General features: G+C 40.2%; 1 protein-coding gene across 3 annotated transcripts in view; it reads left to right on the forward strand.

Moving 5' to 3' along the window:
* NOX4 (NADPH oxidase 4) overlaps positions 1–21,546 on the forward strand; it is a 110,625-nt gene extending 89,079 nt beyond the window's left edge. For 2 of the 3 annotated variants that reach the window (XM_039718414.1, XM_039718415.1), the window contains 4 exons: positions 3,289–3,397; positions 3,934–4,002; positions 6,090–6,190; positions 11,107–21,546. In XM_039718414.1, coding sequence (XP_039574348.1) covers positions 3,289–3,397; positions 3,934–4,002; positions 6,090–6,190; positions 11,107–11,227 — 400 coding nt within the window. In that variant the 3' untranslated portion in view covers positions 11,228–21,546. The remainder of the gene's footprint in view (positions 1–3,288; positions 3,398–3,933; positions 4,003–6,089; positions 6,191–11,106) is intronic. The other variant, XR_005628557.1, reaches the window with a different exon arrangement.
* Positions 21,547–22,014: the final 468 nt, after the last annotated feature.

Genomic DNA, 22,014 nt, shown 5'->3' on the forward strand with positions numbered 1-22,014 from the left:
GGAGGTCTTAAAAAACTTCCACTGGCATAAGTGAATGATTCCTTGAAAAGATGTAGAAGACTGAGATGCCTCTAAAGGTCATAAATCCTCTCATATCAGCTCTGTAACCCAAAGAGTTGTGGCAGAGATGCACCTGAACTGAGACAGTGTCACCAGCCTCTGTATCCTGCCACCAATGTTCCCACAGTCCCAGCTTAGATGATGCTATGTACTATAACAGTTTTTGGGAGTCAGACAATTGTGATGATCCTTCTGCTGGAAATGCAGGACCAACTCTCCTGGTTTGACTTTTTAAAGGCCAAGCTTGAGGTTTTAATAGAAGGGGATCAATCTGAATTCAAGTAGTATGCAGATGTTTAACTCCATTTGAAAAGTTTAAATTTTAGGTATGCATTTTTCTATTTTTCTCTTGTTTCTCTCTCTATTTTTAAATTTCATTTTAATGTAAAGCCTTTGATATTCTATGCAGATTAAACCTTTCACCTCTTGTTTTTCTGTCACATTGACAACATGGCTCCCACTAAATCTTATGCTATGTGAAATAGGCTTCCTTTTATGATTGCTGTTGATTTTATGTATATTTGCTAGAGTTATTGATTAAGGGCTCCGGTCACAGGTTAAGCACCCCTGTATCAAACACCCACTATAAACAGCCAGCCAAAGCAGGAAACCTTCCCTGGGAGGCTGAGAGGCCATCTGGCCTTGGGAGGGCTTTACATGCACAGTTAAAGCATTTCTTGCAAGGTGAGCATCCCAGTGGTCAGCTCGAACTCCAAAGTGAAGCTGAAATGTGGAATTTAGGTGCTGTACACATTCTTCTGTCCTTAGCCAGGACTGGACATGACAGTGCTAAGTGCTACTGAAAGTTACTAGCCTTGTGGGTCTCATAGTGCTGCAGCCCCCAAAAACCATCTTGGGCTCCCTCATTTTCTTCTCTTGAGAGAATACAGATCACCTTCTCAAAACCAGGGTACATTTTTGCTGAAAGCCTGGGGCTCAGGTGGATAAAATGACTGTGTTCCTTGTGATGGATTATCCCTGATAGTGTTTAACAAAAATGTCATGGAACACAAAGATGGGCCAGCAGCAGGTAATTAGATGTTTGCCTCTAATGTGTGTTATCCGAGGCTGTAGGAATTCTCACAGACACTGCAAGAAAATGGTTGTGTCCAATGGATTTTTCAATGTCCATTTATCTGCCTAAAGCCATAAATTAACTTCCAAGAAGCTAATTCCATAATCTGCCTTTTTAGCTGCTCTTCCCCTTGTGCTCTTTTCCGAGGAAAAGTAACAATCGTAGTCTGCTTCCCTCCTCAGTATTTAAACATCAACAAGACACTGGTTTAGTGGCTGATCTGTGTGTGTCTTTGCCCTGGCTTAGAAGCATATATTGGCAGGTATGAACCTGCAAACTGCCTGATGGTGCCAGCTCTGCAGAGCAGCCTGGCCAGTCCTGTTGTGTCAAGGACACTCAGGTCTAGGAGAGATCCAAAGTCTGTCCTTGAAATCTTGTTTCCTGCTCCATTTTTTTTCCTGTTGTATGTACATAATTTGATTAATGCCCCTGCCCTTCCTTCCACTTAGCTGTTGAACCCTGTGCCCTATTTTAAGAAATTATGATGTACTTTATGGAAAGCTAGAGGCTTTTATGCACATGAGTCTGTAAATAATGGCTGTTATGGGCAGTGTAACACAGAAACACACAAGAAATGGGGGTTGTAATGGGGGATTGCACCTCTCCTGCACAATATATCCTGCTGGAGGTAGGCCCAGGCATATGTGTCTGGGGTGCTATTTTAAATCTGTGCTGGACTTGTTTGATGAATCCTTTGCAGTCCAGCCCATTTGTCTGGACGCAGTGTTTCATCATTGAGAGTGGTGTTTTGTTACTGAACTGGGGCATTTCAATACAAAATGCCTTGCATTTTTCTCTTTTATCCCTTTTTATAGTGAAAGGCACTTATTTTCCTTGCTACTGCTTATAGTTCTCTTGTCATATCTGACCAGACTGTGACCCTTCTTAAGTGCTTGTCTTAGTCTAGGCAGTCGGAAAGAGATGGAGAAAAGCGTGTTTGGAAAGTCAGCAGTTAACAAATAAAAAACTGGAAATCAGGACTTAAAAGACATTGTACTCCCCAGTCTGAAAGCACTTTTTTTACTCTCTCTGGGGAGTTTACATGAAAGGCGAGTTCTCAGTTCTACATGCTGCTGAGGTGCTGCTGATGTCTCCATCCTTGCTCCTCAGGGCAGAAGTATGGGGAGACAAGACACTGGTTGGAGCCATCACTTACATATATCTATTAACCCTATATCCTTGCTGGATATGCCAGCAACCCTACAGTTTGGAATAAAGTACAGTGGGTATGGTGAGATGTATCATGAAACTTTTCAACCAGGCCTGGCTCCCAGGATTGGCATTTTAATTTTAAGTGAACAGGCTATGGCCTTTTCTATCTGAAAATCATTCTAGGAGGAAAAGGAGGAAACTGTGCACTGATCATTTCAGTGATCAGAGCATCAAAAAACAGTGTTGGCTAACTAAGAAAATGCTTCCTGAATACTTGTGCTTTACTTTAACTCATTATTCATCAGGATATTTTTATTTCTATTTTCTTTCCCAGTTCATTCAAATCCTTCCTTTGTACTTATTTGTGTTTTAATTGAATTAGAAATCTGACACGAGAGTCCTGTTTTTCTATATGCAATGCCAGAATCTGCCCATGGCTGCACTTTATCCACCAGCATTTTCTGAGGTCTGTAATATATCACACAGTTCCCTAACACAATAGAGCTCTGATTTCATTTGGTCTTTGTGATTTTGCTACAGTATTAATTATAATCAACCAGAGCCTTTCACATAGAAAGGCAGAATTTAATCCTGACATGATTGCATTTGTCAATATTTTCCACTTACTGGCCTCTTTATAAACCTAATAACACGTTGACATAATACACTTGAACTTAGAAAGTCTCTTTTGCTTTGAAATAAAAGTTTGATGATGATATATGAATCCATATTTGCTGCCCAAATCATCTGTATAGCTGTCAACTTCCTAGTGTGGAAGCAGTGTCTGTGATGGCTGTTAGCTCTGTGCTAGATATTTAATATTCTCAGGATAATCCGAATAGGCTGTGTTGGTCAATTCAGCATCTGATGTGTCATAACTTGAAGAGCAACTTAGCAGTTAGCTTCTAAAGGAAAGTCATGTTTCCATTAATAAAGCATCCTAATTAATGTTTCCTTTTTAAATTATAATTTTTAACTACCCACACATTTTATTTTCAAAGTGACGGCTGGAAGTGCTACAAGCTCAGAAGACTTTACTTCATTTGGGTGTGCAGGGACATTGAGTCTTTCCGCTGGTTTGCAGATCTGCTCTGTATGTTGCATAACAAGGTAATGGGTGTTTGGAGGGATCCTGACAACTTAAATGCAAGGTATGCCTACACCACACACCTGGCATTCTGTAGAGGATGGCAGCCTTGTTCAAAATGAGTGAGCTCCAGCAGTAACTGGGGCTGCCTGATCCAGGCTTCATTTACTCTTGGAGCAAAACCAGTTTGAGTATCCATCACCAATGTTTTATTGCAGTGTTGCCATGTTGCAGTAGCCTGGACACTTACCTGTGTCCAGACTACTTTATGAGATGGAAAAAGCAACACATGCAGTCTGGGAAGCCTTGAGTGGCCTTTAGTCATTTGGCTAGTAGGCAGATTGAGAAGGGAGTGGGATTTACAATTTCAAGTGTATTTTAAGAGCCATGTAGCTTCCTAAAATAATATGTTTTACACAGCAAGCACATCCTCTTCATAAAAAAGCTTACTTCATTGATGCTGAAACCCATGTACCTCAGCACAGTAGGCACAAGTGACTTCATGCTTACATTAAGAAAAAGAATATTATTTCACTAGCTGTTTTTATCATCCTCCCAGCTTTGGCAGGAGAATCGGCCAGACTATATAAATATCCAGCTGTACCTCAGTCAGACAGATGGAATACAGGTATGTGGCCAAATGTTGTTTGTAAACTAAACTAGACCTTGGAGTAATAGGCAATGCAAACTGTCAGTCAAAGGCGGAAGGGGATTACTGCAGATGGTGAAAACAGGAGATGAGGCCATAAACTCGGGTGACTGATTCATTAATAGAGCAAGACAGCCAGTTCATCCCCACAGCATTAAGAGAGTCTAGTGCAGTACCCTTAACTTGATTAGGTGCAGGCAGAAATCCATATCTTTCTTTTCTAGGAACAAGGTCCTTCCAGGCCAGGCCACAGACCAGACAGTTGGCTGTGTTCAATGGGAAATCTGCATTGTTTCTGGGCTAAGAACCAAACCAGAATAGTTCTAGGAACTTGCAAGCTCAAATCTTCTTTTCCCATATATATTTTGAAAGAATCTAGCTATTTTAAAAATCTTTTTATTTCATTGTCTCAAATATATAGATGAAAGGTAGAAATTTCTTGACGTGTAAGACTGGAAATTATACTGAACTGTCAATTGACATGTATTGCCAATGCTAACGCTGGGCTAATTCCTCAACTCTTGGTATCTTCTGTAACTATTTATGCTTGCAATCTTCCTTTTATATTATTTAGCACATAAGCCTAGGTACACGTCTTTATTGTGCCATGTCAGGAAGCTTTCCATTGACTACAGGAGGCCCAGAGTCAAGCCTAACAATTACTGCAAAACATGAAATGCAGTGAAAAGCCATGCCCAAAGGATTTTGATCTGCCTATCTGCCTGCTATCAGGTGGAGATAGCATAACATTCACAGCTCTGGTAGGAACACAATCCTGTAGTTTAAATTATGTGATAGCTACAGTAGTTATGACTATGACAAATGTAATGCCTGGGCAACATATGTTGATGGAAATTGAGTGCTTGAAAATGCCTAATTGATGAACCTGCTATGTAATTATTAGGTTAAAATTAAAACCAGAAGCAGTACTGCAATGCAGTGAGGTAGGGAAAGTGAAATAATAGTCAATTCAAAGGGAGTTTTCTGATGCTCTATAGTATACAAATATTGCATAGTGATGCTAATTAAGCAGCTGCTGAATTTATTTAAGTCAGTTTTTTGATTAAAGTCCTTCTTTAAATTCACTTTTTTATGGCTGTTGAACAAAACTCCCATAAAGCACAGTGCTGCTCATAATTGCTCAAGGAGGAGTTAAGTCTCCATGGCCATACAGGTGGTGTGTTCACTGATGTTAGTCCAAAGTGCTGACTGCTGCCAAAATTCGGGCAGTTACAATTCTTGCTCCCTTTGTGAGAAGCCCTTGTGCCTACGTGGTAAGAGCACTCCCTGCAGCAGGTGCCTCTTGTCTATAAAAGCCCAAAGGAGGCTGAGTTGGCCAGGCCTGTGTTTGCATTGGTGTGAGCAGTGTTTCAGGTTGTTCAGCAAGGGAGGGAATGTGGGAGCCTAGATGATGTGTAGCTCTCTGCCCCTTGCTGCTGTGTTAGGACAGCAAACACTAAGGTGTGTACCCTGCAGTGGGAGGGCATTTCACCTTATCAAAATGCTGGTGAGTTAGCATTCTGAAATGGAGTGGGTTCCATCTGGGGAGCAGTTTTGGCTGCTTTCTGCTGTTACAGCAGCTCAAAGCAGCTGGCAAACTACTCTCAGGGAGAAAAGTAAGATTTCCCTTGTTACTTTTTCAGACCTAGTCATCTTAATAGTTACTTGTACAAAGTTTAAAAAGAAGACTTCAGACAAAAATACGATTTTTGCATCACCAGCATTTCTTCCAGCTTAGCATTAAAATCCAGTGTGGGAATGAGTAACAGGAGCATGGTTATTGTTTTATGGATTAAATAAATTTATTTAAAAGTAATGTAGAAATTTATGAGCAGCTGCATGAGGGAGAGTGTGTATAACTAACGCCAAGGAGAGCCATTGAAAAGATACTGAGCAGAGGTATTAGTGCATAAAATGGCTGCAGTTCCCATCACAACTGTTTGGTACTTGTGCTCAGGTTTTACACCTCAGCACTCTGGCAAGTCAGCCAGTAGCAGAAATGGGAGCCCTGGGTGATATGAGGCAATTTGCAAATCAGGCAGAATGGAATTTTTTGTTTCTTGCAGAAAATAATTGGTGAAAAATATCAAGCTTTAAACTCCAGGCTTTTGATTGGACGACCCCGGTGGAAGCTCCTGTTTGATGACATAGCAAAGTGCAATAGGAGGTAAGTGTCGTCCTCATAAAGGGTGCCACAGTTGGATGGCTGGGCTATGGCTGTCTGTTTCTAGCTATGTTTGTATGAAAATATTTCTGGGATTTATCTTGCTGAAAGATAGCCTATACAGACTGAAACACTTTTTTTTTTTTTTTTTTTTTTTAACGTTCAGAGCAGTTCAGCTTCTCATGCAGTTGAGATGTTCAGTGGCTCAGAAAATAAAAGTAGCAGATTTCCATCTCACTGCACAGAGATTACATATGCTCTTGTCAGTGTCAATGTCTTGCTTTCAACATATGCTGGTTCTTTATATAAAGTTACATTTCTTAAAATTGTTGATTCATGATTTCTAATGCTATCTTACAAACAGAATTCACAAGGAAGAATTTGAATTACCTGTATTGTTTGTATAGAGAAGATTTAATGTCTTTGGGTATTTTTACCTATTTTTTATTCTCTGTTAAAACCTGGCAATACCTTTTTACTGTGCTGGGAAAGCGTATTATGGTCTGAAACGAGACAAGTGTAAACCAAAGAAGACATGCATATGGAATGTCTTTGTCTAGATCTGACTTTGTTGGTTGAGTATTTTACCTGCCACTGGCAGTTTATTGTCTCAAAAGCTGATCTGAAGAAGGGACTGTGTGAATCTTCCCTATTCTACTTCTGGCAAAGTCAGTGGTGTGGGAGCAAGCCCCCCTGAGTAACTGTTGATAGTAATCTGGGTGCATCAGGTTGAGAGGTGCTCTGCAAAACTTTTCCTCAAGAGCTTTTTGTCCTCTCTTGCACTTGCAAAGTGAAATCTGCCCATGACTTGTTGACTCTTCTCTTCTGAGGTTAGGTATGACTAGGGGACACTGAACCCTGACTTTTGAGAAATACTGAATGCCAAATGTATCACTGTGGGCAGTGTGAGCTGCTGACAATACTTGTCTTGGTTTCAGGTCATAGAGGATGTTGTGAGTAGGATGCCCCAAAGGCTGGTACATCTCTAGTAGAATTTTCACACTTACAGAAGGGGTTTAGAGAAAGAACCATGGGAAGGAAAGGGAAATAGAGGGTTCAGAGCACCAAGATGACTCTCTGGGATCAAAGATTTCTGCACAGTGAGCTGTTGACATTTTGTGCTCCATTCTAATATCATTGTTTAACTACGAGAGTGCAGTTTTAAAAGATGAAAATTATGATGTTCCTGCTACTTACCTCCAAGGATGTAAGAGCACATAATATAGATGAAGCCATTAGTAACAGTAGTAGTAGTAGTAGTAGTAGTCATACTTGATTTTTCTTTTTTGCTTTCCATTACATTACTCCTAATTAGACTTCAAGTACCATTTCCTCTGAATTTTCACATCAGGTCTTTAAATTGGGCCGCCATTTTCAAGCAAGGTGTCTTTAATACCAAAATAATGTTCTCTTTTGATTACCTTGCTAAGATGTAGGCTTTGTCCTTCTTTTGTTATCTCTTTATCAAGGTTTTTATAGGTCTGTATCTATAGATACAGTTACTTGTAATGGTGCACTGTAGTGAAGCCTTTGACAACCTCAGCTGTCCTGCAAAAATTTACCTTTTATAGGTAATTATTTTCCATATTTCCTTGAATGAGATAGGAACTTCAGTTTTTCCCTCTAGTCCAATTTCCAGGTCTCCTACTAGCTTTATTTCAGTTCTTATTTCTCTGTAACTTTCCACCTAAATGTCCCTGCTGCTATACAGAGACCAAAAAAAAAAAACCAAACTAAAGCAAAACAGGTCAATCAAGTTGTTTCCAACATCTGGTGCCAGTGTTCAGACTTTCACATTTGCAATCATCCCCTTGGGCTTGTTTATATGCAGCCAAGATATTTTCCAGTTTTTATCTTGTGATTTTAGGAAAAGCTGCATATAAATAAACAGGCAGCTGGCAAAGCTCTCTCTCTCTCTCTCTCTGTAGCTGTCTGATTGCTGTGTGCTTTGTGAATTGTTGCCGTTGTTGCTATATGGGTCCCAAATAAGCAGAGTGCATTTGTAAGTGTCTGAGCTTTGCCAGACCTTCAGAGCATGACATGGGACAACCCAGCATCAGGTTCCTGATCCTTTTTGATTTTTGGGAAAAGAGGAGCAGATGTATGCCATCTACTGTTCATATTTCATATGACACCTGCAGACCCAGAAATCTGAATTGGAACAGTTACATAATAAATTACTGGTCTTATTTTCTCATGCTTTCTGTGGGGGAATGGAGCAACAGCCTTGTTCCTGTTCAGTTGTCCTGGATGAAGAGCTTGCACCATGCTCAGTTTGTTTAGGTCAAAAGGGCATGTGCTTTTTCTAGGTAGAGAACGACCTAGAAAAAGACATGAATATAGGAGAAAAATGCATAGAACACCATGATACATTTCTCATGTGTTCTAAAAGAGAAACCTCTCTCTAGGAACAAAAGGGGGCATTTAAAAGAGGAACATTTCAAGTTCCTGACTGTCCTCTCAATATAGCAAAATATTTAATCTCTCTCAACTCCTGCTGTTCATAAAATGAATGTAAGAATATGTGCTGACCTACTCATCCCATAGGAACACTGAGGAATTACTTCCTCAGTGCTCTGAATTAGTAAATTCTATATTGAAGTTTATAATTATTACAAAGAATGGGCTATAACATAGTTTCCTTAACTGTAAACATGTTAATGGTATTATTGAAGATTTTCAGACATAGGACTACAGAACTGCCTGTTTTCATCTAAGCCACAAAGTGAAGCTTTGTCTCAAACAAGTGACAGATGAACAGTTAAACCCCATCAGCTCAGGGTAGTAATGTGCTGCTCCATGTAACTGCTTTCCTCAGCCACCTTTCTGTTTGTGTTCCAGAAGCCAGGCAGGAGCTGGGGGAGGAGAGGGGAGGCATCTGCAGGCAGGGACACAGGGAGGAAGGTAGATGGTGTGTGAAGGGGTGTCCAGGCTAGATGCTGGGGGTGGGTATCCCAGGAAGGCAGTCTGAGAGCCTGTGGCTCACTGCACAGAACAGTGACTCTGCTGGGTTTCAGGAGACCTTAGCCATGGGCCTCTTGTGCGACTTCAGGCAAATAATTTAACCTTCCTGTGATTCTGATTACTGGCCAAAAATTCTGTATACCTTGGATGGATGCTGCTGGGATGGGAATACATTGGCAGTATGTATTTACTTTGTTGGCCATCTATACGTAATGAAAGGAAGAGGGGCAGCCAAAATCTTTGGGGTTTATTTTATCAATTCACTGTACTAATTCAACTAAAGAAAAAGAAAAAAAAAAGAACAAAAACAAAAACAAATCCAACAACATTCATTCTTTCAACTAAATACACAGTAGAAGACAGAGTCTTGCTGGCAGCTCATGAATCCTTTTTCTCCAGTGTGCACAGATTAGAGGCATTTCAGAGTCTGCAAGTGCTGAGGAATCTTACTTGAGAGCAGCAAACAACAGCTCTCTCATTATTGCAGCAAATTCAGCCACTAGCACAACACCCATTGCCATTAAAAGGAGTACTGCCAGAACAGGAAAGCTTAATAGATAAACATAAGGGTGAGAAAAGTCTGATTTATGATGTTCCCATGGATTGATATGAGAGATGATGTCATTGAAGGCAATTAAAATCTGCATTGTAAGGTGCCTGCACAAGGACACCACTGCAGTTACCTGCATAACTTTTTGGAGATTTTTGATGTTTGAGTGCTCAGTTGTAGCATGCCAGTGTTGCTGTGCATCAGTGCAGCGTGCACTGCCAGGCTACTCCAGCAGCTGCCTGACACCTGACACGTACATGTGGCAGTATGCACCAAAGATTTCTTAAATCAGTTCCCTCTTCTCATCAAACACATGCACAGGGAGTTTTAAACTGAGTTTGATTATCTTGAATGTGCTAAAATATTATATATTAAATAGTAACTGGATAAAATATTGAAAGAGACCTGGAAGCAGAACCCAGAACCCAAATCCCCATCCTCTTGGTGAGTGCTGTAGATCACAATAGTTAGAGCCATGTTCCCTCTTGTATGCTTTTTCTTCATGCTAGTAAATCTTTTAGATCTTTTTCTGTAGTGGCACAATTTCAGCAGGAAGAAGATGGGGTTTTTTCATGATACAGAAAAGGCAGTACGGCATTGTCTTTCCCTGCTTCCTTTCCCTCTCCTCATCTTTTAAAAAAAGGGAGATGGTGAATATTGTGAATGGCTCAGTCCTGCTGTGGTGGATGTACTTTGTTCTGATGTTGGCTACAGTTCTGAGCCCTGAAATGTTATATGACTTGAGTCTGACTTACAGCCTATTTTTAAGGTGACCAGAGAGCAAAGAGCTGTTGTCACTAGAGTGACTAAAGAGCTGGGGCCAAGATCTATGGGTGATGAACAAGGATCATATTCCATGTTTGAATTTTTGTAAGATTGCCCGATATAGATGTTGAAGGAAAAACTACATGCTAATGTGAAAGTAAAGCAGTAAAATTATTCTGTTGCCGCCAGGAATAATCATGGGTTAGTAGTGCTCTGTTTTCATTAGTGTAACAAATCACTGTTAGTGACTAGATATGCTTGTGTAATTCATGAGTTACACTAAGGAAGTCTTTACAGTGAGACATATTTTTTAACAAAAAAGTGATTAATCATGGGAAAAAAATAGAATGAAAAATAGTAATATTTTATCATTTGGTATCTTGAGACTAAGATGAAGCACTTCTTCCTTAGAGTTGTCTTAGTCAGATAAATAATAGGGTTTGTTGTAGAGATACTTGGGAGAGATGCGGTGGCTTCAGTAAAACTAACTGCATCATTTAGTGAACTGTTCTCACCTTAAAATCTGTATGTAGGTGGCTTATGTATAATACCATGAGGATCCACTTCTGTCTATTATTGGAAATTACTGTTTATTCACAATGTCATAACTTCCCCCCCCTTCCTTTTTTTTTTTTAACAGAAAGACCATTGGAGTTTTCTGTTGTGGACCAAACAAAATCTCTAAGATACTTCATAAACTGAGCAACAGCAGCAACTCTTATGGGACAAGGTTTGAGTACAATAAAGAGTCCTTCAGCTGAAAGTCTGTTGGAACAAGACTCTCTAGAAGATAAAAGTGCAATTTTTTGTTTGTACAATGTAAAAGTTCAGCTGTGGTTTAAACAGACAGAAATGTACCAAAGAATAGCACAAATGTTTTTATTTATGATTATTTAAGACTGATGGATGCAGCAGTATACCAACAAATAATCAGTACTTTTACTCAAATACACTCACACAATGTTTGTGGTGGGAGGGATTCTTTGGATTTGTTTCTGTTAATTAAAAAGTAGAGAAGCTGGGGAAAGACACAATTACTTTAAAAGCTGATGGAAGAAGAATCTGTGGAATGTTTGAACTACTTCCACTTCAGTCCTCTGAAGTTGGATCAGTAAATGAAACCCCAGGTTAATTCAAGTGGAGAAACAAACTGTATTACAAAAAATCTTGCTTTTGTTTGTATACAAATCTTAAGGCTTTGGGATGAAAAAATTTTATTATACATTGCAGAACTGGGTTTCTGTATTTAAAATATAGAGTGTTACTCTTGTTAGTCTACTTCTGTAATGAAGTTAACCTAAGAAAAAGTGAGCACAATTGTGTAGCACCAGTGGGCAGCCTCTGCTGTGATGTTAGTCACAGCCTTTTGGCCAGCATGCATCTGTACATGGAGAACTCTGTATCTTGCATCAGTTCAGTATTCAGTGAGTTTGCAAAATAATTATGATTTATGCAGCCATAAAGATGGAGCAAGAAAAGCAAAGAACAGAAGCAGACAGGACCTGAAGTTTTATTATACCACACACTCAACATGGAAGTTGCAGTCACTCTGCGCTCACATGCCCTGAATGTTAAACACTTCAAGCTTTCAGATGCTCTGACTGATTATTTTACTACACAGCAGGTTGAAATCCAGTTTTAGGGGTTCCAGAATATGTTTGGTTGACTGTGATCCTTGGAGTGTCTTCCCTGGAGCCCTGTTTGTTTGTCCTGGTGCCACTGAAAGCAGGATGAGACCAGATCTACAGCAGAGTGAGAATGAACCCTTCAGCTCTGTGGCTCCTTGGCTGATGTGTGCAGATAGAAACCTTGCAGGAGCTGCAGTATGGTATGCTTTCAGTTTGTTCCATAGAGGAAGATCTCAAAACATCCCAATTTTAAGCTCTCCTTCCCTTCCCCTCCCCTCAGCTGTTTTCTGCCTGTAATTGCCATGGGAGAGCTAAAGGTTGAAACTGGTACTTCATAACTTTTTGGTTCTGAGAAGCACCTTTTTTTGTCCATCCAAATAGCCAATCCAACTTCCTTTATTTCTTCTTTTCTCCCTTTTCCTTACTTTGCTGAGATGAGGGCATTTAAACAGGGACCAGACACTTAGCTGTCATAAATAGGCACAACTCTAGTGTCTCTTAATAGAGCAGCATCACTTCAACACGGTGAAAACCTTACCCTTGATCTCCAGCAGAAGCTTGGGAGCAGTACAGTGTAGTGTTTGCACCATGCACAGGCAGAGGCTGGCTTCAGAACTCTCATGCCTGTCATTCACCTGTATTTAGGGCAGTGCATTTGCTTTCATTTAGATTTGTCCAATTAGTACCTTTTTTGTTTTAGTGGGAAAGGCACTGAATTTCTGCTTGGGATATAGACTCTGTACCAGAGTCTGCAAGTAGCAGTGTGAGTGTTCAGAGGGAGGCGTTTTTCTAGTAGGTCAGGCATCCTGCATGTATAACTAGTGAGAATGAGTTTGGTCTTTGCCTTGGCAGCTTTTGCTCAGGAGTTGCCCTCAGTGAGCAGCAGGGAGGAGGTGCATCAGTGAAGCCACGTGGGAATGTGTTCCTCAGTGTCCAGAGTTGGCACTGAAGTCTTTACCTCTGGCTTTGCCCAATTTGAAATCCAGGCAGGAAGGAAGGAACCAGGCATAGACGAATTCCTACTGATGAAAATTCTCGAAGTAGCCCAGATGAGAGAAGCCAAAATAGAAATGCAGTGAGAGATGGGAGCCTACATTACAGCTAGTGATTTAATTTTTTTTTTCTCTTTGAGGCAGAAAGGACCATTATTTTCCTACTGGATCTCATTCATCCATCACTGTAAAACTGGAGGTGTGCAGCAAAGAATTAGATTCTTTTTAATCAGTAAGATTTATTTCTAATACTGCCTGCATAGATTTTATAATAAACATAAAACTGTTGGCAAGATACATAGATACTGGATATTGTAGGTCCTGCATACTTTTTTGTTTTCTGGCTTAGTTTAAAGCATGATTGAAATCATGCCTGCATCTGTTACCCACAACTACAAAGTGATCTTTCCCTCTAGTTTTGGGATCTAGCATCTCATGCTTTTAAAATACAGTTTAGAGTCATCTAATCACTATGTTGTTTGTGGTTTTACATCTCCTCTGACAGACAGTGGCTCCATTACCATATAATGAGCAGCTAGTTTTGCAGTTAGCTCTGTGCTAAAGCAGATTATATTTCTGGCTCATCTTCTGCATAGGTAACACTTTATAATTAAAAAAATAATACTAGTACTGTGCTGTTGCTCCGCATTGTTGCAGGAGTTGATGCTGTTTGTAGGCATGTTAAATACATGTTGTTACATTAAGCAGTGCTGTCACAGCAAGATCAAAGCAGATCCAGGCTGTCCTCTTTTCTGTCTTTGTGCTGTATCTGACTCAGCTGACCCACTTGTAAAACAAGCTCTGGACTGTCTGCCTTTCTGGAGTGTTTTGAGGCTTAATTAATGTTTTGGGATCGCTTTGGTACACAAGAAGTAGAAAGAGCTATCTAATTGCTATGCAAATGTGCTTTTGTTTTATTTTGGGAAAACGTTCCTGTTGCTGATTTGAGTAATTGCTAGACCAGGTGAGGAGAAGTTTGGAAAGTCTAAAAGCTTCAGTTGTTTTTTTTTCCTTTTTCTTGACCTATTCTTCTGTAAGAGAGGCAAAAAGCTTAAGAGTTGTTGAGTGACTGTGACTTGGCTTCAGGAATGGCAGATATTATGATAAACACAATCTTTCTACAGGCTATGTTGTCATTGCTCTATCTGAGTGTGTCTCCAGCTTGTAAAACAGAGGCAAGCCCTCTTCTAAATTCCATTGTTTTTATATCTGTAAGCCAAATGTATGTAAAATATAACTCAGTGCCAGACAAGTCAGTGAAGGCTGACAGCACTCAATTCCACATTTCAGATCACCTGGATTTACATAATTGAGCATCACTTTGCACTTTAAACTGTATCTTGTGAAGTCTGTCATAGGTATCCTGCTGGTAGGGGAAGGATCCTGCCCTGTATTCTCCCAGTTTTCACTCAGTCTTTCACAAAGCTGCAGACCTCTCAGTGTTTGTTCAGCAGGGTGTTTGTGTTTTATTAATCAGAATTGTTTCAGGACTTTTCTTTAGACCAGGAATGTTTCCATACCATGATGAAAATCAAGCCCTTTTACTGCAACAAGAATCCAGTCCTTGTGCAGCAGCGTGGGACTCAGGGCTTTACACAGCTAACAGCAGGATTAATCAGATGTACCCAAGACCTATTCCCATATCACTGAGATTACTTGTGTGAGTAAATGTCCACTGCCACAACAAAGAACAGCAGAAGTGAGCCCTGATGTTGCGTGGGAAGGCCTAGTGGGGACTGACCTTCACCACCAAAGTCTGCAGTCTGTCCCTCCACAGTGATTATTCCAGCCCGTTGTTTGGAACAACACTTCCATGTTTCAGTATGTGGTACTACTGCTAGCAAGTGAGTTCTTCCTTGTCTTTTTCTCCTCTTCTAGCCTCTAGCTCATAGGTGGCAAAGAGATTTGAAGCTGGCTGAGAGAGGGCAGATAATGCATTAAGTAGCAGACAGCCATGTTGGGAACAGTAATTCAGCTGTAACAGCCTAACAGAACAGAGAAGTAATGATTTAGTAGGACTTGGAGAACAGCAGCCTAAGAAGAAAACCTCTACTCAACGTTTAATACGCCAGGTTATAGTTTCAAACCACAATACATGGCTTTGGGGAAGCAGATATGAGGCTAAAGAGTCACTGCCTATAGCAGTTCAAGGACCATAAGTCAGAGAAGAGGCAAAGTTATTAAAATGCAGTGTTTACTCTTTTGAAAAATAAAAGCGCTTTTAGGGAGATTAATTTTCACTTCAGCCTGGCAATCATCATAAACTCACCAGTTTGATGTAATGCAAGGTGGATCTCTTCTTCTCTGGATTATGCATCCAATTTTTCTGCATATTTTCCATCCCTCACAATTTGAACCAGTTTTTATTGTTTTAGCCAAGAGGATTTAACAAGAAGGTTTAATCAAAATGCCACTGGTGCCTGTGCTGAGCTGAGGTTTTCTGCTATGAATATACATTTTTCAGGGAGATATATATATGTGTATAATATAGCTGATGACTCAACTGTGAACAGTGATTTGGGATTTGCATTGTTTCTGCTGCTGGTGTATTTCATTAAGGCCACTACAGTGATGCACTGGCAAAATGTGTGTAGCTGAAATGAGATTCTTCACTCCCATAAAGAGCCTGGTATTTTAGTGCCTGTACTAAGCCTCTACTAAATCCTAGAAACTGAAATTTCTTTTGTAGGCACAGTAGATTAATGAGCATCTTTTAAGGTTAAAAAACCTGAGCCGTCTGCTGGACTGTCATGTATGAGGAATGCTCTGACACAATGGTTTTGAGCAACAAATGCTTCTCCTTAAAGGGCTGGATGAGGATAGCTGAAGGTTGTTATCTGAAGGTTATTGTCTAAAGGTTTAGTGTCCTGCTAATTGTCTCACCGATGTTGTCAGAGGGATGAGATCTGTTTTGGCACCAAGGAATGTTGTGCCCTTCCTCTGATCTTATGAATATCTCTAAACTTGCAGTGGATCCTCAAGGTTTGCCATGCCTGAAGTGTTATATTCTCTAGAGGGATCCTATTTCTAAGAGACAGGTGCTGGATCTGTGCTAAGAACAGTCAATCTGTCCAATTATCACATGGGCACAGAGAGCTGGAAAAAGCCAAATGTCCCAGGTGCAGATTGCTTCTTAACAGAGCCCTTGGACAAGAGTGAAGGCTTTTCCTGGAGCTCCAGGTAAACTGCTGTCAACTGAGTTGCAACCCAAGGAGGGCAGGAGAAGATGATGAATGCCAGCAATAAACAGGGTGAAGTATTTTGTACCTGGGAGCCAAGGGGAGGGAGGAGACTTTCTTCTTAGCTTCTCAATGTTAGAAATTAAAACCAAACCCCATTTTCTAGATGTGTATAGTCTCCCTGGGGGTTGAGAGCTAATGTATGCAAATGCATTGCATTTCCATGCACAGCTCAGTGCTAAAGCCCAGAAGAAAACTGGTATATTATAGTAAACACCCTGGAAATAAGCAATTCTTTGAAACAAAGCCTTTACTCTTTCAAGTTAACTTACTTCTGAAAAACATCTACTTCTGTCCTGCAGCTGTGGAATTGGGAAAAGGCTTTACTTGTTAACTCATTTTCCCCAAAATACTGGAGTGTAGAGTTCTCTGTGTCAGCTGTAAGTAGCTTTGACAGTTTGATAAATAAATTTTGTGTTTGTTGCTGCTGACCCTAGGAAAGGACAGCCTTGAGGATGAGAAGCAGTGTTACATAAATGTCTAGTGTACATAGCAACACTGAGCAGGGAGATGCTGCTGCATCGCTTTTGGTGCACCAGTCACTCATTAAAATTCTGTCATTGCAAGGTCACGTTGCTCATCTCTTACTCTGCAACCCTGGGAAAGAAATTTGGGTGAGAGATGGGGGAGGAAAAGCAAAAACTTCCTCCTTGTGCTGTAACCAAGAATATATTCATCGACAGCAGGGCACTTGTTTTGATTTCAAAAGAGCATGCCATTTCTTTTTCAGGGATAACGGGTTCCCTCCTGTGTCATGGTGTTTGCATGTTAGAAGTGTAACAAAGTGATAACTGGTTGCTTCCAAATTGAATAAATAATGCCTCGAGCTTTTGCTTCTCCCTTGACTAGTCTGAGAGAAATGCAAAATACCAGAGAGCACCTAGAGTGGACTGTGTCCCAAGCTGCACTCGGCACAGCCTGGTTAGGAATGCTGCACAGCAGCTCTGCAAACTGCTGGGAAATAGGCAAGGCTGAGGTTGTGGGTTTCATCCCTGGATGGATCATTCACTTACATTATGATCCTTGTGAGTCCTTTCCAGCTCAGATTATTCTGTGATTCTGTGTAACTGTTTAAGAACATGTCAGTGATGCATGATCTGTGGTCAGAAGCAGGCCAGGTCACCACACTGCCTGTCACATCTCTGAACCATGATGAGCCTGAGCCAATCCTAAGTGTGCTTTGGCAAAGGTGGAGTCAGGGGGTCTTGGACTGAGTCTGCAGGGTGGGATGAACGGTGTTTGAGACAGAGCTGGATGAGCCTTCTGTGTGCACTTTCAAGCCTGGAGCTCAGAGCTGTCATACCTGAGGGTGAATTGTGTAGGCAATGAGCTGGTCTGACCTTTGGGTACAGTCACAGTTCCATGGTTAGGTGAAAGAACAGACAAGCACTGTGTATTTCTCTAGCTTTGTTGTTCAGGGGCAGGAAAGCAGGCTATGTTATTGTACCTCATTAGGTGTTAGATGCTTGAAAGCATGTACTGTTTAGAACAGAGGAGGATGATGAATGCCAGCTTCCACCCACAACTGAATACACCCTGCCCGTTTTTCCAGTAGTGTTCTTGAGGAGTAAATGGCAAAGTCTCTGCAGAGAAGACACAAGTGCTGCATTTTTCTTTCATTGTATCAGAGCAACATAATTAACTGTTAAAAAATATTTGCTATGAATGTGAAGATTCACTTATGGCATTTTTCTTTTTGACAGTTTAAGCCCTAGTAACAGTTTGATGCACACTTTTTGACAAAAACATAATGCCCCAAAGCTTTAAAATATAGCTTAGATGGAACTTGGCAGGGGTTCTCCATCTGATAGTGAAGTATTTTCTGTTGGAGCTGGATGCATTTCTGCTTCATTCATCTTGGTCTGCTCCATCACCATTGAAGATTAGAGGGAGCTGGGCTTTCAGGTCCTTCTCTTCCTCTCTGCATATAACCTCAGCCTTCATCTGAGGATGTGTGTTTGGTTCTTTGCATCACTGGATACATTGTCACCCATGTGCTTCACATAGTCCCATCACATTGTCCTCATTTTGTGCTCTTCCTCCCTCGATAGCACAAATTGTATTAGGAAGCTTTTCCCACTCTTTGTTTCCCATGACTCAGGAAAATGCCATTCAGGGAAATGCAGAAGGCCTCAATTTTATTTGCAGCATGCACCAACCTGTGTAATGCTCCTGGTGTGCACAATCCAATGGCGCTCTTGTAGTCTCTGATTAGCTTCAGGAAAATGAGGGGTGCAGCATCCCAATGCTGGAGGTGCTTCTAGCAATCAGAGGAGAGGCAGTGCTACAAGGACAGACTATAGAAAATGGGAAAACTCATAAGAGCAAAGATTACATCATCTTCTGAATGAGAATTGGGGATTTGGTTTTGAAAAAGTCAGATCACTCACTTGTGGCTACCATTGAAATTAAGTCATGCTTCTGCTTTCACACGTAGGCATTTTAGGACACTGGGCAGTCATATAAAGGGTTTATTTTTTCAATTACATTTGCTATTTCCATACAGCCCCTACTTTATCAGCTACATATAATTTCATTCTTTCACTGATTAAATATTTCCTCGCCTGGTTTCTTTGCTTCTGGGAGCTTGAGAGCTCATTGTTTACAAAGGGAAAGAAGAAGTATTGTGCTGTTGGGCAGACAACTCCCAACACAAATGTTCAACTCTGCATCTTTGAAAGGGAGGCCCTGATGCTGCTGTGAGTGCAGAAGGGCACAGCTTTCACTGAGATACAGGTGTGACCAGGACCCTCTTCCAGGCTTCATATATTGATGAAGCTCAGGGCTTATTAATTAGCTTTTTCTGAAAAAGTTACCCTTGGTCCAAATGTGCCAGGTTGTGAAACTCTTACTGACATTGATTTTTCCTCTCTCTGTGTTCCTTCTGATCATTTTCAGGAGCAAATTTGATGAAACATGTTTGGGTATAAAAATAGTTCTCTTGGTCTGTGGTAGTTGAGAAGGAAAGTCATAATTGTGGTATCTCTCCTCAAACTGATGTCCAAAAAAGTATTTTGAAGGGCCCAGCTATATTAGTTCCATAATGTGTGTATGGGCAGATCTTTCTTTAAAGATCAATGATTTTACATTTTTTTATGTAAATATAATTTAATTTTCAGAACCAACCAAACAAAAAAATACAAAACATCTTTCTATTTTAAAATAATTCTTCCAAGATGCTTAGTAGAGTGGAAACCATCTTGAAAAAACTCTTCTAATAGCAAAGTATTCTTTGGTTTTGTTGTTGGGGGTGTTTTTTTTGTTGTTGTTGTTTTTTGTTTTTTTTTTTCCTTTCCAACCTTCATTAGTGACAAATTACAGTTCAAACTAAGCAATAGTACCACAGTCTGAGTTTCAGCAATTCAGTGTCTTCCTTTTGAAGCAAGGCATTTCTCTAGGATCATGTCTACACTGTCATCTGAACCTTCCAGGCAATGTCTGTAGCAGGTCTAGACTTGGGTTTATGTGAGCAAGACGTGATCGATTTTTGTCTTACTTGGGGTAATTATTTGGAACTGAAAGGCCATGTGAGAGTTTGATGTGGTAAACAGGCGGGAACTGGAGCCCCTGGTACAAGTGTGAGTATGCTGAAAAGACCTTAGGCTGTTATCTCAGTAGTCAAATTAATTAAAATCCAGTCTCAGGAAGGAAGATGTGGGCCACAAAGGAAATTCTTGCCATCCCTAAAATTTGGAAAAAGCACTAAACTAAGGTTGGCTTTCCAATTTTTCTTTTAAGAAATGAACCCTAAAAATAGTTATTTACAGTTAACTTGTATAATGAGACTGAAAAATTAATGTCTTGTCTTTTCTGTAGCTGCAGGTCTTAAGTTTTTCATTTCTGACCACATTCTTCTCTCACTCTTTCTTGTCCTGAAAGCAAGAGACCAGAAAATTCTTTCTGAATTTGCAGTTCTGTAATTCTATATCTTTGCCACTAGAGGTGAAATAAAAATAATTTATTAAAAAGGAAGGTGACATTTACTTTTTATATCTCTTTACAATGTACAAGATAACCATTTTGGAAAGTATTCACATAAATGTCCACAATTTTGAGTGCTCAATATTCTTTTCAGAGGTGCCTGTTTATATTAATGTAATTTCAATCTGTTCTTATGTTTTTATAGATCAGGATGTCCTACAATTCTCTGAAGAGAAATGTCTGCTTAGTATCCATGTGGAACAGAAAGCAAAATTTGTGTCTGAATTTTCATTTGTAAGTTTTTCACCCACGCTTGACTTTAAGAAAAAGAATAGTGGGTTCATGTCTATAGGAAGTCATACTGTTGCTGTGTGAAGCAGCCCCTTTTGTAGTTTCAGCTTGCTCTGCCCCCCAACACAAGAGAGGAGCTGTTTCACTGACTGGAAGGACTTAAATACGTCACTGTTGTACCTGCATGCCTCATAAACCTTCCATGAGTAAGCAATAAGCTTTCTGAATCTGTTAGTTCCACTAAGATGAAGGAAAATTTTTACCACTTGTCTATATAATGAGGCAGAACTAGAAAACTGATCATTAAAAAAGCTTTGGGTTTTCATTTTCCTATTTTTTGGGGTTTATTTATTCTTCTCTTTTTTATGAGTCATGATCAGAATTCTTTTCCCTCAGTGTCCCTTTCTTAGTTACACAGTGTTGTGAGAGTAGATAAAATCCATTGGCTAAAAAAAAGGACTCAAACAGGGCTCTTGAGCTTATCTCATGTTGTTACACAGTTCCCCTATAAATCAGTCACTGCGCAGGATTTTCAGAGTAACAAGAAGAATTCAAATTCACTGAGACTTTTATACCCAAGTGGATTAGGTTTCTTTCAAAAACCATTTCTTTTTGCCTGCCAGTAAAATGGGGACAGCCACACCAGAAAGAGTTTTGATTTGCCTGGTAAATAGTCCTTCATTTAAAATTTGTTTCGTTAGAATACAAAATCCTGGTTGCAGTATGGAAAGGAGGCTTCTTGCCCAAAATACTCATCTGAATTAGCCATTTTATCTTAATGGCAGTCCTGACAACTAAAGTCTTTGGCTGCTGAGTTCTTTTGCTGTTCAGATGTTACTTTTACATTCTGTTATATTAGCAGATCATCTTAATGTGATTTTATGTCTTTTATTGTATTTGACAAAGCACCATATGTTTATACATCATGTAATTATGGCACTGTACTCTAAAGGTATTTACTTTACAGGAAGCTTCATGACTTTGGAATAAACAACCATTCCAAGACTGAACAAAACATGGTTGAGTTGCTGTTTGTGACCTGATTTCAATTAATGACATACTGCCTTAATCATGGAAGCATTGTGTATGTGCATGTGTGCATGTGTGTTACTGTTGGTAGGGGAGGCTGGGATTTCACTCCTTAGCAGAGGCTCTGATACTCTTTGTGTTGCCCTAAACTTGCGGAAACATCCACACAGGGTTCACAGATACGCTGCAGGAGTCCCAGGATCCTCTGGCATGACAGCAGGAAGTTGGGTAGGATACCCAAAGTACCAGAATTGTACTCAGCACCCTTGTTTGGTCACCCAGAGTAATTTTCTGCCTTGGAACATGAGGCACGTGCTTACTCCATCTATATCTGTGGCTGTGAGAACACCTTAGAAGCAGAATACATTATCGCATCCTCAGCATCACACACACTGGAATCCAGCAGAATATTACTCCACTACACTGTCTTTGTTTAGACCACAGTGGA

This window comes from Passer montanus, unplaced genomic scaffold, assembly GCF_014805655.1.
Source record: "Passer montanus isolate IOZ18808 unplaced genomic scaffold, ASM1480565v1 scaffold4, whole genome shotgun sequence".
NCBI classification, from domain to species: Eukaryota; Metazoa; Chordata; class Aves; order Passeriformes; family Passeridae; genus Passer; species Passer montanus.